The sequence below is a fragment of the Peromyscus californicus genome, unplaced genomic scaffold, assembly GCF_007827085.1.
Source record: "Peromyscus californicus insignis strain IS unplaced genomic scaffold, ASM782708v3 Scaffold_4__1_contigs__length_199733344, whole genome shotgun sequence".
NCBI lineage: Eukaryota > Metazoa > Chordata > Mammalia > Rodentia > Cricetidae > Peromyscus > Peromyscus californicus.
In genome coordinates, this window is record NW_026294562.1 from 134,408,918 (window position 1) to 134,427,111 (window position 18,194).

The following is an 18,194-nucleotide window of genomic DNA, read 5'->3' on the forward strand; positions in this document are numbered from 1 at the left end:
AGCAGGGTGAGATGAATGCTGGTGCTCAGCTTGCTCTCTGCTTTTCCTTCAGTCTTTAACCCCGGCCCATAGCATGGTGCTCCCACAGGAGGGAGGAGAGCCTTCTTGCCCCAACCTGATCTAGAAATGCCCTTACAGACACACCCAGGGGTTTTTCTCTTAAATGATTCTAGATCCTGTCAAGTTAGCAGTCAGTATTAGCCATCACAGCTCCTTTTAGTAATTAAGTCTTTTCACTAGTTATTAAGAGTTTTCCCTGTTCAATTATAGGTGGAGTTTGTTTGTTTGTTTGGCTAGTTGGTTTTTTTTTTTCCTGACTCCTGGCTGGACCCTCACATGTACAGTGACCTTCTGGCAGCTTCTAGTCACTTAGCAGTTGACTCAGTGTGCAACTTGAGATGAGTTGGAATAAGGTTTCAGTCCCTAAGATGGCCACTACTTTATATCCTACTTACCATGAAGGAGAAGAAAAGCAGACATTTCTAATTCAAAAGACAAAGAAGCAGAAAAGCCTGTCAGCAAACAGGAGGGGGTGGTCTTCCTCTGGTAAACCAGCAATCAATATTAGACTCCATGTTGAAAGAATTGAAACCTAGGAAAGTGTGGGAGATGTCCAAATAAAACTAGTGTAAAGTTCAAGGCGAATAAAAGCAAGGGAGAGTTACAATACAAAGAATTTAAGAAGGATCCTGCAGGCAGACATATCAGCCGACAATCTTCTGTGAAGTGGGTTAATCGGAACTGTGTAGGATGGACAATGGATTAAACAAATGTCCGAAATGGATCAGAACCTCCTCAGGCAAACTGAAAAGTATTTGATTAGGAATTTGATATAGTGAAGACAACATTCCAATTCAGAGGCAAACATTTATTTTATTTGATAATGCTACAGTTTGTTCTATTTTATATCATGGACAAAAAAAAGATAAATGTAATGTAAAATAATATGATAGGTAACTAGGAGAAGCATAAGGATAACCCTCCTAACAAAATCAGAAGAGTTCGATGCTGTGAAGGAGGTGGTGGATGCATGAAATGCAGGGGAGAGGCTGCTGGGTGAAGGAAATGGATGCTTGGAATAGCAGGTGGGTGGGGAAAAACACCATCTCCAAAGTGACCTGATAGAAGTATTTCATTGTGTGTACCAAGGGTTTGCCAATATGAAAGGTTCTAAGAGTTGATTTTGTAAATTCAATTGAACATTAAGCAAACAGTGTAAATGGATCGGTCACAGAAGAGATGTGAGTGACCACTAGACATCTCCAAAGGTGATTGTTATGAATTATGCACGTGCGGGAAACCAACTGCTGGCTGGGCCAGGGTATCCCACTCATGCAGGGAGCCATGCTGGCATGTTGGGCAGATGCACACCATGTGGGGCATGGCAGTGGCAGCGGCAAGTAATTCGCAACCCAGACACTGCATCCATGTGGAGAGTTTATTATAATAGAGAGATGAAGAGAAAGGTGGGAAAGAGAGACAGAAAGAGAGAGGGGGTTCGAGCGGTGTACACCTTGTGGGAGGAAAGAGGGGGGAGGGGCAGGGTTTTTCCTTAAAAAGAGACTTACGTCAGGATACAGGGCGACCCCCAAGGGGCGGGGCTTCAAGGGGGCAGGTCAGAATATTAACAACAATAAACTCAGAAACCAAACTGTTGATTTTCATCTGTCAGGTCTGCCAAAGACTGAGGTGACTGGTAACTCAGTTATGATTATATAAGCAAGTACTATCCTGCAGTCTTTGGATAGTACAATTTAGAACCTCTCGGTATTTATATCTTTGTTACGTGACAATTTCTGTACATAGGATGTGTTACTTTTATTGTGACTCGGTGTGATGATAGGGAGAACTGAAAAAACTGAGATGAACATGGTAAATGTGTTAGTCACACTCTGGACATTACATGGCTGTTTAAAAGATTTCTCTGGTTCTAGCTTGACGGCCACATGCTTATGTGTAGAGCAGAGTATTATGGTATTGTGTGAGCGCATTTGGTTGGGGGGAGGGGAGCAAAAGAAAGAGTCTGTCGCTGCCTTTTTTTCCCCATGAGCATAGAGAGAGAAAACTGAAGACCACCAAAACAGCATTGGGCCTGACTTAGAGACTGGAGGGAGGATTTGAAGATGGAAGCCCAGAAAAAAAATCATTCACTTTTTCTCCATTTTTTTTTTAACTGCTTAACTCGTGGCAATAAGTTATGTTGTTTTGACAATTTAAATTTATAATATTAGATAGTTTTGAAATAACCTTTAAAAAAAAAAAAGACTCCTGGCTAAAATACCAGAGCTCATGTGATCAGATGAACAAAACCAGCTCTTTTGAAAGAGAAGTCACTAAGTGGAATTAGTCCAGTCCATCTCCGGTTTCCCTGCTTCTGAAATGTAATGAAACTTCTCTTTAAAACAGATGAAACCCCCCCAAATTACCAGTAGTTAGAAAGTATGAGTTATTTGCTTTTACAACTTGCGGAGAAGGACACTGGTTTCTTACCCAACTAGCCATTCCACACCCCTTCTTGTCCCACCTTTGTCCAGACCCTAATCACTTCCTTGGTCCTGTTTCCTTTTGTGTCTTTAGTTTTCTTTCCCTGTTTGGAATCAGTCTCTTCTCTGTCCATGTCACCAGTTAGGAAAGAGACATCCAGTAGTCTTCACCATGAAGACTTCAGCTTACCTTTTTGGCCCACTCTTGCACAACCCAGCTCCCTTTTTCCAGCCCCTGAGATGCATGCACAGCCTGAGTCTTCAGGCTCTGATATTGCTGTTGGCCACTCTTCATTCCATGTGGCATCCTGATGTACCAGCCTTCATTCCTGCTAAAACTGTCTAGCTCTAAGTCAAAGTGAACCCCTCTGAATCCATGCCCCGCCTTACAAGGGTTACAGACTAACTGTGCTGTATAACTTTTTTCCAGTGGGATGAAGGAAGGGACACAGGATGAACTTGTAATGAACAAAGGAGCCCAGGGCTTCTGCCTTCCAGTCCTGTGCCCAGTGTGTCCTTGCCTTCTCGGCCAAAGTCAAAGATACTGTCTTAATAGTCATTCTAGTCTGCTTTCTGTTGCCGTGATAAAAACACTGACCAAAAGCAACTTAGGGAGAAAAGGGTGGATTTGTTTCATACTTCTAGATCGAATTCCATCATTGAGGGAAATCAGGCAAGTCCACTGTCCCCATCTCCCATCTCTTGGTAGGGACACACTTGGGTTGCAGATGTCAGTGTTCCTGTGTCTGGCTTTTCTGGGCAATCCTCACATTCAAACCCAGGTTGTGAGGCTTGCATAGCAAGTGCTCTACCTGCTTAGACATCTCTCCAGCTCTTTCTCCACTCCTGAACTCCTGGCATGGTAGTGTAACCTGCCACCCCAGCACTTAGGAGGCAGAAGCAGGAGGATCTCTGCAAGTTCAAGGCTAGCCTCTTCCATGTAGTGAATTCCCTGTACTTTCCCTGTGAATTTCAAATTCCCTGTGAATTTCAAAATTAACTTGAAAGCTTCTGGCAGCATTAACTTAGAAAGGGCAGTAAAATGGGGGACGGCGGAGCTCACCCACCAAGCTTCCCAGATGCTCTGAGGAAAGGCTGCTGCAGAGGCAGCCTTGCTAAAGTGATGCCGCAGCCACACTCCAGCTGCTGTCTGTGTCCCTGAGCCAGGACTGAGGGAGAGCCTGGGTCAGTCAGCATCTTCTCACTTGGAAAGGAAGCTGGCAGCTCAGCCACCGTGAATTGTCACATACACATTGTGATCACCTTGTGGGCAGGCTCACAGCCCTACCTCATTACTGACGCCGCTGTGTTGTGTCTTTATACAGCTGTGGCGTTACCATCCAGGTGTCTGAGGTGAAGCTGCTCTCCTTTTCATCTGGGCAGCTGACCGTCTTCCTCCCAGCTGAGGTGAAGGCCATCGGCACAGAGAATGATCACGTCCTGCCTCTGCAGGAACTGGCCATGCGGAGTCTCTACCACACCTACCACAGGTTTCCGAAAGGTACGCACATGGGCCTTCTGTCTCAGTCAGGAAACAAATACTTGGCTTTTATTTATCCTGTCTGTTTTGGTTTTCATCGTAAATTTTTTTGTTATCACGACAATGTGCACATTTCACACTAAACTGACCATTTTACCCAAGTGTGCAGCTCCCTGGTGTTGAGTGTATTAGTGGTCTTCCCATCCCAGCCTTCCGTGAAGCTTGTCCTGCGGTCATATGTACAGGACTAGGGCTTTTCTTTTAAAAGTTTTAATATTTTCAACACTGGTTCTTTTGGCACCCCCTGCAGACACAGAGAAGCATTCATTAAAATGTGGTTTTCATTGCAAAGGACAGCAGTTCCCAGAGAAACTATGTTTAAAGTTACAGAAACTGGTGTGGGGAGGTGTGTTTGGCTGGCATAGCGAAGCAGAGTTGAGTATCTCCTCCAGAAGAGCTAGGTTTTACATTTCTGTCTCCTGGTCGCCAGCAAATGTAAGGTGAAGGAATACGAGAAGCCCTTGGCAGTGTGATCAAGCAGGCCAATGCTTGTTTTGGAAAGGGTCTAGCCATATGTAGACTGTAGAGGTATTGTTGGCATGTATCTGAGGCGCCTCAAGAAAGCACTGGAGGGCTGGAGAGATGGCCCAGTGGTCGGGAGCAGTGGCTGCTCTTCCAGAGGACCTGGGTTCAATTCCCAGCACCCACACGGCAGCTCACAACTGTCTGTAACTCTAGTTCCAGGGGATCCAACACCCTCACACAGATAAACATGCACACAAAACACCAATGCACATAAAATTTTAAAAAATAAAATTAAAAATTTAAAAAAAGCACTGGGTAGGACTGGGTCATGGCTCAGTAGCAGAGCATGTACAGTGCTCTAAGGCCAGTTCCAGTGCCAGCAGAATGGGGGAGAGAAACGGAAACAAACTTGAATAAACAAATGACCAGAGCAGTGTTCATAAAATATATTTCATATTTTAAAATTTTTATTTATGTGTGTATCTGTGTATAAGTACATATATGGGACTGAGGAGTTCCCATGGAGGCCAGAACAGGGCATCACATTCTCCCACACTTGACATGGGTGCTGGGACTCAAATTCAGTCCACTCTTGGAGTGTCAAGTGCTCTTAACAACTGAGCCAACCTTATGTCACGTGTTTTTAAAACTGCTAACTGCTTTTGTCTTTGCATCTGGGGAGGGGGCACGGAGTTCAATGGAAACAACTTACCCCTCCAGGAGTATCTAGTTAGTCCGGAACTAAGCTGTTCAAAAAAGTGTATTTATGGAGTGTGTGTGTGTGTGTGTGTGTGTGTGTGTGTGTATGTATGTATGCATGCACACGCATAGTGTACGTGTGGAGGTCAGAGGGTAACTTGGAGGAGTTAGTTCTCTCCTCCCACCATGTGTGTTCCAGAGATCAAACTCAGGTCTTCAGGTTTGGTGGCAATCACCCTTACCTACTAAGCCATATTGCTGGTCTGTAAACTGGTTTTTTGTTTATCTTTTTTGCTTATACTGAACAGAAAAAATTCAGTTACTTACTTATATGTAAATTATATTTTTCTAAGTGGATATTGTTCATTCCGGGCAGATATAAAAGGCTAAAAAGACAGTTTGTTTCCTTGCCAAGATTAGCTGATGAGCCTCGGGTTTCTCCTCATTTTGCGCATTCCTCCTTCCATTGTGTGTTTAACAAGAGTATTAAAAGCTCGTGTAAACCTGTGTCAAGATGCCTGGGTGTGTATGGCGGGGCGGGGCGGGGCGGGGCAGGGCGGGGGGGTAAGCCGGTTTGCTTAACTGTGTCCTTTGTGGCTCGGACCAAGCTGGGAAAGAGAGTTCACTATTTTTGTTCACGAGAATGAAACAGGGAAAGCTTGGCTTCCTGGTTTTTCACTCATTCTCTTTGACTTCCAGCGTCTGATCGCTCTCAATAATTAGCCCTTTCACAATCCAGCTTTCATTGGCATTTAATTGACCAAGGGCCTGATAGCTTCAGGGAGGACGTAATGGGAGTTGGGGGGAGCCTTCAGACCTCAGCTTCCTTCAATTCTCTGACTTATGAAAGCCTGCAAACCCGCTCTGTGTCCACAGATACCTTTTTGATCCTTGTTCCTAAAGACTATTTGATCTGATTCTTTCCTTGCCTCTGCCTCAGGACAGCTTCTAGCTGCTCTTAAAAGAGTGGATTTTCGTTTTCCTTTAGTATCAAAACTATAAAAAACAGCTTTCATTTCCTAATAATGTTAGATTTTTATTGAATACCTATCAGATAGCAGAATTTTCAACATGAAGTACTTTTAACTATTTGAACTTATTTGGTAACAAAGAGAAGTATTTTCAAATGTCTAGTGTAAGGAAATAGGATTTTTCACTCATGGGCCCGATTTTTCTCTTGTGTTCCAGGTCTGAACTTTTTGTCTCCAATATCGTTACCCAGAAGTCTCCTGGAGCTGCTGCACTGCCCCCTGGGACACTGTCACCGGTGTAGTGAGCCCATGTTTACCTTCGTCTATCCCAAGCTCTTCCCCTTGAGAGAGACACCAATGGCAGGCCTGCACCAGGGGTAATCAAGTCTAAGTGGGCACTGGGGTTTACACCTGGGCCAGCGGCGCAGTGTGGGAGTGGGGGGCATGCATGGAATACACCTGGGCCAGTGGTGCAGCGTGGGAGTGGGGGGCATGCATGGAATACACCTGGGCCAGGAGTGCAGCGTGGGAGTGGGGGCATGCATGGAATACACCTGGGCCAGGGTGCAGCATGGGAGTGGGGGCATGCATGCAATACACCTGGGCCAACGGTGCAGCGTGGGAGTGGGGAGCATGCATGGAATACATCTGGGCCAGCGGTGCAGCGTGGGAGTGAGGAGGTCATACATGGAAGGGGTGTTGAGTCTACAGTTTAAAGTAGCTAAAATCAGTGGTTCTCAACCTGTGGGTCATGACCCTTTTGGTGGGGTTTAACGACCCTTTCACAGGGGTCACCTAAGACCATTGGAAAATGGATATTTGCATTATGATTCATAACAGTAGGAAAATTATGGTTATGAAGTAGCAACAAAATAATTTTATGGTTGAGGGTCGTGACAGCACAAGGAACTGTTGCAGCCTGAGGAAGGTTGAGAACCACTGGGCTAAATGAAATGTGCTTATTTTCACTACTGCAAGAAAGCCTGGCTGCCCTCCTCATTTAGGCTTCGGGACAGGTACAGAGCACACACAGTTGTGTGTGTTGTTTGGAGCAGCTCATTCATTCTGACTTGACCCCAGGTGCAAGGGGAGCCAGCCCTTGTGCAAGGGGAGCTCAGCCCTTGTGTTTGCCTGGTGTAGCAAAGCGTGTGGCCACACTCTGTGTGCACACATGTTTGTTTCTGTTCTGATCTAACTCTTCTAACAGCATTCCCATGCCTCTCTATATTTCTTGGCAGAATGCCTTGAATTCATGAAGAATGTTCACTAAGTAAAATCCAGAGCCCATACTGTTATTTAGAGAAAGAATGCCAGACAGTGAAAGGTAGGAGGAGAGCATTGGAAAATCCCCATGTGCCTGGCCTTGGCTTAGGGGGTTTCACATTTGATTTTTTCTTTCTTTTTTTTTGAGACAAGGTCTCATATAAGCTAGACCATCATGGAACTAGCTGTTTATCAGGGGAGAGCCTTACCCTCCTACCTCTGCTTCCAGGATGCTGGAATTGCAGGCATGAACCCCCACATCCAGCTCAAGTCGGAATACATTAAAGCTAGGAAGAAGAAACAAAGTCTGATGTCTCACTTGTCTGTGGAGTATGGCATTTGAGGTGGGGAAGTTTCCAGATGGTTGTTGGTGCCAGCAAATGTTTCCACTGTGATCATTTTTGTTTGAGACAGAATCTTGTTATGTAACAACCCAGGCTGGCCTCAAACACAGGATCTTTCTGCCTCAGCCTCCTGGGGGGTGATGGGCTCACAGGTGTGCACCACCCACCCAGCATTGTTAGGATCATTTTAGAGAACCTTTCCACGGTCTCCTGCTCTCCTTTTCTCTCTCTTTTCCTGTCTTTTTTGTTTTCTTTCGTTCTTTTCTCCCAAGTCTTGGGAATAGAGCCCACAGCCTTGTGGGTATTCTAGGCAAGACTCAATACCCCCAGCCCTGTTTTTGTTTCTGAATCTATGTGGGATAGGAGATAGAGAGCAAAGACTTTGCACTGAGAACCAGGGCAGCTTGCCAAGCTTCCCTGAGCCTCAATATGGGGGACAGAACAGTCTGCATAGTTGGCCATACTTAGGATTAGCAGATGAGGATGGTAACCACCTGGCACACAAGAGTTACTCAGCAAATGGAGCTACTTTCTCTTGGTCTCTGCCTGCTCCTTCCCAAGCTATGCTTATTTTTTCCTTGCCCTGGATAATCCTATTTGATATGCTTTAGGTTCCTGTTTCAACATTTTTGTATTTTTTAATGTTTTCTGCATACAGAAGCTCTCCTCTGAACCTTTTCAATTTGATGCATGTTCTGGGAAAAACAAACAAGCCCCTGAGTCAAACTCGTACTGTTTATTTTACTGTATACACAATATAGTGTTGGAGGGTTTTCCACAAACATGGCACCAGTTGTCTGACACTGGCTACCTGGACATGGTAGCAGATCCCACAGGCTGAGGCTCAGACCCCAAGGCCGTCCACCCCATCTAGGTACCACTCACAAGACTGAGCTAGTTTTACCTGTGCTTCTAACCAGTGGGTCCACGCTGGGGCTCCCAGAGTCCCTTCTTTGGGTTCAATTAGAAATATTTAAACCAACTTATTTGTAAAGACCATCCAAAGGGTACATATGCAGGATACTCAGAAGAGGTCTGGGTAAAAGTGTAAAGTGTTCTGCCCTCCCCCTGGGTATGCCAACTTCTCGGAATTCCCATGCATTCAACTGTCTGAAAGCTCCTGAACTTGTCATTGGGTTTTATGGAAACTTCACTGTGTGGTCTGATTGCTAGTAGATGTGGTGTGGGAATCCAACAGGTGTGTCTTTCTAAGCATCATTTGTGACCTCGCTGTGCACAGGTCATCATTCTTCCCTCAAGGCTATGTGCAGCACACTTCTGGAGTGAGGAGGGTCTTAAGACTTAGGGAACTGCTGTCAGTCAAGATCAGATCAAAGTTTAATGGCCTGCTCTAATACAGAAAAGCGGGAGGAAGACTAGCATATCTTTGGTTGGCCTTGGGAAGAACCTTCTGGGACAGGAATCATGAATGAAACCAGTAACAACATTATACATATACATATACATATATATATTCATATACACACACATATATTCACATATATATATATATATATATATGAATGATTATGATTATTTCTAATCTTAGGTGATCACATAACCAAACTCAATGGGATTGCATTTATGTTAAAGAGGACAGCAGACAGATTCCCATGGAATTCTGCAGGGATTAGATTAACAAAGTAGACCCATCTGTGAAAGCAGAAGCATGAAGTGGTCAAGTGCACAGCCCAGTTCTAACTCCTCCAGCTGAGAGACCTGGGCAAACAGTTGACCGTCGCTGAGTTTCATCTTCCCGTCTACAGAACGAGGTTGACGCATTCTGAGCAGTGTAGTTGTGAGGAGCACGGGGCAGTGTAATGAATAGGAGGTCCTGTGCCACTTAGTATCACAGCTCAGGGACTTGCCATTCTTACTCTTACTCATTCAGCTGCGGTTAGAAATCCTCATGCATCATTGCTGTGCAGTTTCCTAGAAGACACTTCCTTAGTGCGCTCACAAAGCTGGAAACCAGTGTGTTCCGAGTGCCCATTGTAAAGATCATCTTCTTATCATAGAAGTCACTAAAATAAAGTCGATTTTTGTGTTACCTTTACATGAAGTTTGGGCAACTTCATCACGATTCCATGTATGAGTACTAATCTCTCCCCTTCATCCTAGAATATGTATATGCATCTTCTCAGACATAGGTGTCATAGTATGACTCTAAAGACGAGTGTGTGAGTAGCAAGGGCTTAGGTGGGCGCCCTTTTGCTGAACAAGCCAGGGCCTTGTTGATGCAGGGATGAAGTACCGTGACATCAGCATGGGTGTCCATGGGTCAATGCTGGGGTCTGGAATCGAGAGCCTGTGGCTTTCATCTCATCCAGCAGCCTGCACTCCTTCACCTGTGGCCAGGGACACTGTGGCAGGAGCATGGGCCCTGCTTGATAGTATTTCCTTTCTAAGTGAAGCCCAAATGCTTAAATTTCCAGTAGGTTATTGTTAGAAACAAAATAAATATTTTCAGTACCATAAACTCTAAAAGGTTTAGATAATATTATTTTGATGTTTTATAATGTATTTAGTTTAGTTTACATTAAAACAATGTATTTTATTAGCCAGAATCTCAATTCATGTAGACATCTGGCATTATTTTAAAAGAGAACATATTGACTGTTCTCTGAAAATACTAATATCCATAGAAGTGTTAGTTTCTTCCTAAAGTTAACAAAGTAACAATATTTCACATAAGCTGTAAGTATTAAACATTCATATATGTAACAGAGGAAGAATAGCTAGTAAATTCATGGCTTTGGATGCTATAGAAAACAACTTTTCATTTCCAAAACTTTATCATCTATTTATTAAAATTGAAAGGTTGCACTTAATGTATCATTTATTAGACTGTAACACACATCTGGCTTTTCCCAAGCATGAAAGGGTCTCGCATGTTCTGTTTCCTAACAGGAAAGTGACTACCCCATTTTCAAGGTGGTGTTAGTTCATTGGTGTGAACAGATAGCACAAGCTAGCCAACCTCACAACTGTGTTGTCTCGGGTCTAGAGGCTGGAAACCGGAGATGAAGATGTCAGCACAGTTGGGTCTTTCCAGGGCCTTGGAAGGAGGATCTTCCTGGTCCAGTCCTCTCTCCTTGGCTTTTGCATGGCTGTCCTGTCCCTGTTCTTACTCCCATCATCTTCCCGCTGTACTTATTTGCCTCTTCGGATGGCCCCCTATCAGGAGAACACCAGCCACAGTGGATTCAGTGCTACCCTAGTGACCTTATTTTAATTATTACATGTACAAGGACAGTTTCGAACTGAGGTTTCTGTGCTAGTCAGCCCAGGCTGCTGTAGCAGAATGCTACAGATCAGGTGACTTGAATCACAGGAATTATTTTCGTATAATTCTGAAGGGTAGAAGTTACAGATCAGAGTGCCAGCTTGTTTGGGGTCTGGTGAGGGCTCCCTTCCTGGCTTACAGACAGCTAGTTTCTTACTGAGAGAAAGAGAAAAGACCACACTATCTGATGTCTCCTCCAAGGGCATAACCATGTCAGAGTCCCACCCTCATGATGTCATTTAAATACTTCCCAAAGGCTCCACATACCTTCACCTTGGAGGTTGGAGCTTCAGTATATGAATATGGAAGAGACACAAGTCAGTCTTGTAGTAGTTGCGTTCTGAGATAACAGGAGATGGGACCATTTATAAGGAATTTGGAAAAGAGAAAGCTGTACTTATAACAATCTCTAGCACATTTGAGATGAAAAAAAAAACTGGAAGTTTCACTTTTTTTTTTATAAACATTTAATTTTTTTTTACAATTTTGTGTGTGTACATTCGTATATTGTGCTTTGATCATACACTACTCTTCTGTGGTCCTATTAACCCCTTCTCTCTATGTCTAACCCCCTTTATCTTCTCAGCAAATCTCCCTATGTTAATGTCCGTGTGTGTGTGTGTGTGTGTGTGTGTGTGTGTGTGTGTGTGTGTGTGTGTTTGTGTGTGTGTGTGTGTGTGATCTACTGCTTTTAATTGGGATTCCTTGTATGAACATGGGTGGGAGCTATTTACTTGAGGAAGGACAACTTAACAGTGGCTACATCACCTTGAAATATGATTCCCTTTCCCCAGGAACCTGTGGCATCATTCCTCATGAAGGGGTGGCTTATTGGGCTCAGTCTCGTGCAGGTTTAACCACCACTGCTGAGTTCATGGGCCCAACCACTAAAGACAGCGTTCCATAGCAGGCTTTTCTAACTTCTGGCTCTTACGGTCTGTCCACACCCTCTTCCACAGTGTTCCCTAAGCCTTAGAGGTAGTTATATAGATACTTTATTTAGGGCTTGGCACTCAAGAGTCGCTTACTCTCAGTGCCTTGACCAATTAGAAGTCTCCGCTAACCATTTCCCACTGGAAACTGAAGCTTCTCTGACCATGGCTGAAAGTAACACTAAGCTATGGATATAAACATGTGTAGAGACGATTTAGCAGTATGTCACCTCCTCTTTGGGTTCAGTGAATCTTCTAGAGCAGCTCATAGCTCAGGGAAGCACTTGTGTTTGCCTGTTTGTTACCAAGGAGATTCCAGAGGCTCCTGATGAGTAGCCTAAGGGAAGAATTGCACAGTGCAAGGCATGTGAGGAGTGTACCAAACCACATGCTCTTCGAGATACACTGCCCTCTACTACCAGGTGGTCCACTACCCGGAAGCTCTCCAAACCCAGTTCTTGGAATTTCTAATACATTTCATAGATGTAATAGATTAAGTCATTAGCTACTGGGAACCAGCTCAACTTAGCACTTAAGGTCTCGCCAGATGATGGGGTGGGGACAAAAGTGAAACTATGTAATTGTGCATTGGTGGGGTGCCAGTCAAGTTAGTAACATGCAAAAGATTCCAAGGGTTTAGGATCATTGTTAGAAAAGGAACTTGAAGACCTCATGTAGTTCCAGCCCCAAACTTGGCACAGTCCATGCCTTTCTTACAAAACAATTCACTGCATTTTAGTATGTAAAAGCCCCCTCCTCTTTCAGCACCAACACTTTTTTAGTTTTGTTTCCTGTAAGCCAGCTGGCCTCCGTAGTCCTAAGATTATAGACATGAGCCAACCTGTCCACCCAGACATAAGCCCACACACCTCTGGACACCTGATTTTTGACAGAGAAGTCAAAAATATACACTGGAGAAAGATGTCATCTTCAACAGTTGGTGCTAGTCAAACTGGGTGGCTACATGTAGAAGAATGTAAATAGATCCATATTTATCACCCTGCACAAAATCCGACTCAGAATGGATCAAGGACCTCAACATAAGGCTAAATACCCTATATCTGATAGAAGAGAAAGTGAGAAGTAGTCTTGAACTCATGGCACAGGAAAAGACTTTGTGAACAGGCACTAAGACCAACAATAAATGGGGCCTCATGAAGCTGAAAAGCTTCTGTGAGACAAAGGACACCATCATTCAGGCAAGGTGGCAGGCTACAGAATGGCAAGATCTTAACCAAGTATACAACCAGTAGAGGATTAATGTCTAAAATAGAAAAAGAACTGAAAAACTGAACATCAGGAAAACAATTAACCCAATTTAGAAAAGCAGAGTACACAACTAAACAGAGTTCTCAAGATGGAATACAAATAGCTGAGAAACACTTGAAATGTTGAGCACCTTCAGTGTGGGAGTCTGTCGGAGTCCTGCTCTGACCTGTTGAAGGGTTCTTAGGTGGAGGAGAGAGGAGTGAGGAAATATTAGGTAGAAAGACAGAAATAGACGATAACAAAGACAGTGACTCAGGATAGCTTTGGGAGGGCCCTGGGTCAATACCCAGTCACCCAGAGGTTTAATCAAAAGGGCTTTTTATAATATGCCAAGGGGAGCGACAAAAGACCTCCCCTTGCAAGATCAAAGCACACCATACAACCAAGTGTAGACCCTTCCAAACACCTGGTAAACACGCCCATGGCCAAATCATCCCATTGTTCAGCCCTGCTGGGTAAAGCAAGCCCAGATTCTCTGACCCTGAGTAAGGTCTTACTAGGAAGCCTTTGTGGGCCACTACACTTCAGCATCAACTATTAGGTGCAAATTCTTGTCTTAAACATTGTTTAAATTAGGTATGGGCAGAGCTTAGACTGTACCTCCTTCTAGGCAGAACTCCTTTCCATCCGCAGACAGAAAAGCAGACAGTGTCTCTCTTCCCACTGTATGCTGTGGGACAGGTGGAAGGCCACATGGCTCCTTTGGAAGGAAAAAAGAGATCCCAGGTTCTAACAAGTTCAAGTCCCCAAGGGCTCCATGTTTTCTCTGTCTTCTTGGCCCTCTAGCAAAATGGCCCCGCCCCTCAGACCTGGTAAGCCAAAGAATTGAGATGGCCCCACCTCGAGCTGATTCTTTCCTTCAAGCATAGCATGCTTGCAGCCAAGATAGCTCTTGAGCCCATTTTGACTCATGGGACCCAAATGTCTTACAGTCTTCCTCCATCATACTGTTTCTTTGACCTGTCCAGACCGAGGTAGCAGCATCTCTGATGATGTGACCCACAGTCACACACCTGATCTCTTTGCTGAAAGTTGTACCGCTACACCATACTCACCATTTTGTTCAAGAAAGCTTAAGAATTTTCCAGACCTTCAAGGTCTGCCTCATGTTTGCTTAGCAATTAATTTTCCTGCTTGCTTTCTCTCCCCTTGCATCTTCTTGTCAGCAACAAGAGGTCAAGTGGGGCATTTAGCTCTTGGCTTAGAGACCACAGATAAGTTATTTCAGTATCACCTGGAAGTTCTGCGTTCTGCCTGAGAGAGCACAACTCAGTCATGAGTATGTATGCCGCCTCATAGCAGAGATCACCCCTGGTTTCTTGGGCTGTGTTCCTGTTTCTTCCCAGGAGCACGCTCAGTGTTGACTTCTAGTGGCATTGTGTTCATGACAGCTGTGCATCCTGAGGCAGTAAAACCGCCCTCCGCAGTCCCCACCTTTGCTTAATCTTTGCTCACCACATTCCCCTTTTTTTTCTTTCAATAGGCTTTTTCTATCACGCACCTCAAAGCCTTCCAGCCTCTACCTGTTATCCAGGGTGGGCACCTTTTCCACATTCCCTGGTTTTCATTACAGCAAGCCAATACTTCACTGTAGCAAGTTCTCAGAGAGGTTTTCTTTTTCCTCTCAGAATGAGAAGGCGAGAGAGAGAGAGAGAGAGAGAGAGAGAGAGAGAGAGAGAGAGAGAGAGAGAGAGAGAGAGAGAGAGAGAGTTGTTATGGAATAATCTTTTTGTACACTGTGAAGACGTGTCTTTGCCAAGGTACCTTCTGATCGGTTTAATAAAGAGCTGATTGGCTGATGGCTAGGCAGGATTTTAGGGGCAGGGAGAATGCTGGGAAGAAGAAGGGCAGAGTCTTGGGAGTCTCAAGGAGACTTGAGGGGCTGCTACTCACAACCACAGGATGGGCTAAGAGTGGAAACTCATAGGACTTGATGCTGCGGAGTAGCAGCTGGAAGATGCAGGCAGGGTTTCTTGTCTTGGGGAGAATGTCTTCTATACCTTTGCTTTTAAGATTAATTGGAAGAGGTTCGCCAACTTTATGGGAGGGGTGATCTGCTTAACTCGTTTCTGTACATTTAAATACTAATCACATCTAAAAACAATAACTGTGGCAACATTGAGACTGATTAACCTAAACAGTTGGGGCCCATAGCCTAAGCAGTTTGGCATAAAAGCAGCTCTAAAAGGTCTCACTTAAATCATCAGCGTGTTCAGAAACACCTCCTGCATGGCTCTCTCCATAGTGCTGAGTTCAGTTTTGCGTAGCAGATAGTACAAAGTGCACTTGGGTTTGGTGGTTAATAACTCTGCTTTTGTGCAGTTGGGGCCTGAGGGTGCAGGGAAAAGACCTGGCACCAGGCGCTCCAGCTTGGAAGGCGAATGATAACCTGCAATACATCTCTTCGCACTGTATGACAGTCTAAGGTGCCTCCTTGCTCAGCTATTGCTAAGTTGAATCATATGCCTCAGCATTTCCATGTGGTCTGGCGTAACTAATCCTCAAAAAAAAAAAAAATACGAGGCCTGAGTCTCATGATGGAGCTGGGATTTGAACCCTAGCAGTCAGCCTCCAACTCTGCATTTTAACCACTGTATTGTACAATGAGAATACTGTTTTTCAAATGGTATTCAAAAGCAAAACTAGTATTCCCTACTCTGAGCAACTGCTTTTGGAATGCACATGTGTAGCCAGTCACTCAGGACATGCCTTTAATCCCAGCACTCGAGAGGCAGAGGCAGGCAGATCTCTGAGTTCAAGGCCAGCCTGGTCTACAGAGTGAGTTCCAGGACAGCCAGGGCTGTTAACACAGAGAAACCCTGTCTTGGAAAGAGAGAGAGAGAGAGAGAGAGAGAGAGAGAGAGAGAGAGAGAGAGAGAGAGAGAGAGAGAGAGAGAACACATATGTATATGTGTATCTGTATGCATTTTAGTACATGCACTAAAAATTCTGGAAGGATGTCAGTTCACCTGTTTATGTGATTACCCTTGGAGGGAGGAATTGGGAATTACGAGGTTTGAGGTCAGGAGGTGCCTAACACTGTTTTGTATTCCTGCAACAAAATCCCCCAGGCAGGGTGTTTTATAAAGAACTGAGGTTTGCTCTGCTGATAGTTACAGAGACTCAAAAGTGTGGATCTAGCGTCTGGTCAGCTGTGGTGGCATCTCAGTGACAGAAGGACATATGATGATGCAGGAAGGGAAGACACGGCAGCAGGCAGGCTTGCCCTTTCATATTCCACAGCTAAGATCAGGCTCATTCCCATGTGATAGGTGATGTCTTAGTCAGCGTTCTGTTGCTGTGAAAAATACTCTGACCACAGGAACTCTTCTGAAGGAAAGCATTTAATTGGGGTTTGCTTACATTCAGGAATTTAGTCCATTATCATCATGGTGGGAAGCATGGCAGCACCCAGGCAGACATGGTGCTGGAGAGGTAGCTGAGAGTTGTACATCAGGATCTGTAGGCAGCAGGAAGAGAAACACTGGGCCTGGCTTGAGCATTTGAAACCCCAAAGCCCATCTCCAGTGACACAGTTCTTCCAACAAGGCCACACCTCCTAATGTCTATCAAGTAGTGCCACTCCCTAATGACCAAGCGTTCAACTACGTGAGCCTATGGGGGCCATTCTTGTTCAAACCACCACAGGTGTCACCCCTTCATGACAGTGAAGCTTCCATTTCTTTTTTTTTTTTTTTAAAGATTTATTTATTATGTATACAACATGTATGACTGTAGGTCAGAAGAGGGCACCAGATCTTATTACAGATGGTTGTGAACTACCATGTGGGTGCTGGGAATTGAACTCAGGACCTCTGGAAGAGCAGTCAGTGCTCTTAACCTCTGAGCCATCTCTCCAGCCCCAGCTTCTATTTCTTAAAGGTTCTGCCAACCATGACATTGTACTGGCAACCAGGCTGCCAGCAATTAGCTTCTGGGGGAAGCTACAGCCAGAACATAGAGGGCACACTTGCATTTTTAATTTTCAACCATGTATGCACTCAGAGGATTGTTTTTACAGTTCTACGAAGAAAAAATTGAAGTTAAGGGGTGTGTGTGTGTGTGTGTGTGTGTGTGTTTGTGTGTGTGTGTGTATGTATGTATGTATGTATGTGTGTGTGCCTGTGTGTGTGCGCATGCGTGAGGTATGCATGGGTGTGGGTTCACAGGTGCCACAACATGTCTGTGGAGGTCAGAGCACATCTTTGAGAAGTTGGTTCTCCCACCTTGACATGAGCTCCAGGGACTGGGCTCAGGTCTCTCGTCCAGTATAGCAAGTGCCTTTTCCACTGAGCCATCTTGCTGGCTCTAGCAAAAAAAAAAAAATAAAATAAAATAAAATAAAATAAAATCTGATTAATCAGAATGTTTTAAGATATATGCATAAAAGTATACATAATGTCATTTGAACTTTGTCTATGAGCGTGAACATTTGTGTTTATGGGCATGTACATGTGTGCACATGTCACGTATAATGATTGATTTAGAAATTGAAACTTCCTAATTGCTAAAACATAGTAGGCCGATGATCTCTTGAAATACTTTCACGTTAGTTCTGCATCTCAGAAGATTCAGCCCTCTGTCCTTTGACTTACACGCCCACTGGGCCTGTGGTAGGAGGCAGCTCAGTGGCTCTGCTCAGGCTGATGTTGGGGTGGAGTGGTCCACCCTGAGTCCTTGCAGCCAGTGACTACGTGAGTGCTGCAGATGTAGGGTCAGTGTGCCCGGGGATCGGGACCGGGGACCTGTTGTTAGGGGTGCACAGCCGTCTTGGTCTTAGGATTTCCTTTCAATTTTCAGACCAGTGGAATGTTCCCTTCTCCTGTTTGTCAGAGACTTACTTTTTAATAATCTCTTCCAGATAGTTCTTTCCTGGTTTGGTCTTTTATGAAATGTCTCATATTTCCTTGCCTTCCCTGTTATCCATATTGCTTCCTTCTAT

The 18,194-nt window shown here is 44.5% G+C and overlaps 1 protein-coding gene across 4 annotated transcripts in view; it reads left to right on the plus strand.

Moving 5' to 3' along the window:
- Positions 1-18,194, plus strand: part of Lrrc28 (leucine rich repeat containing 28) — a 127,237-nt gene that overhangs the window by 100,148 nt on the left and 8,895 nt on the right. For all 4 annotated transcript variants that reach the window (XM_052761394.1, XM_052761397.1, XM_052761396.1 and 1 more), the window contains 2 exons: positions 3,809-3,984; positions 6,376-6,535. In XM_052761394.1, coding sequence (XP_052617354.1) covers positions 3,809-3,984; positions 6,376-6,535 — 336 coding nt within the window. The remainder of the gene's footprint in view (positions 1-3,808; positions 3,985-6,375; positions 6,536-18,194) is intronic.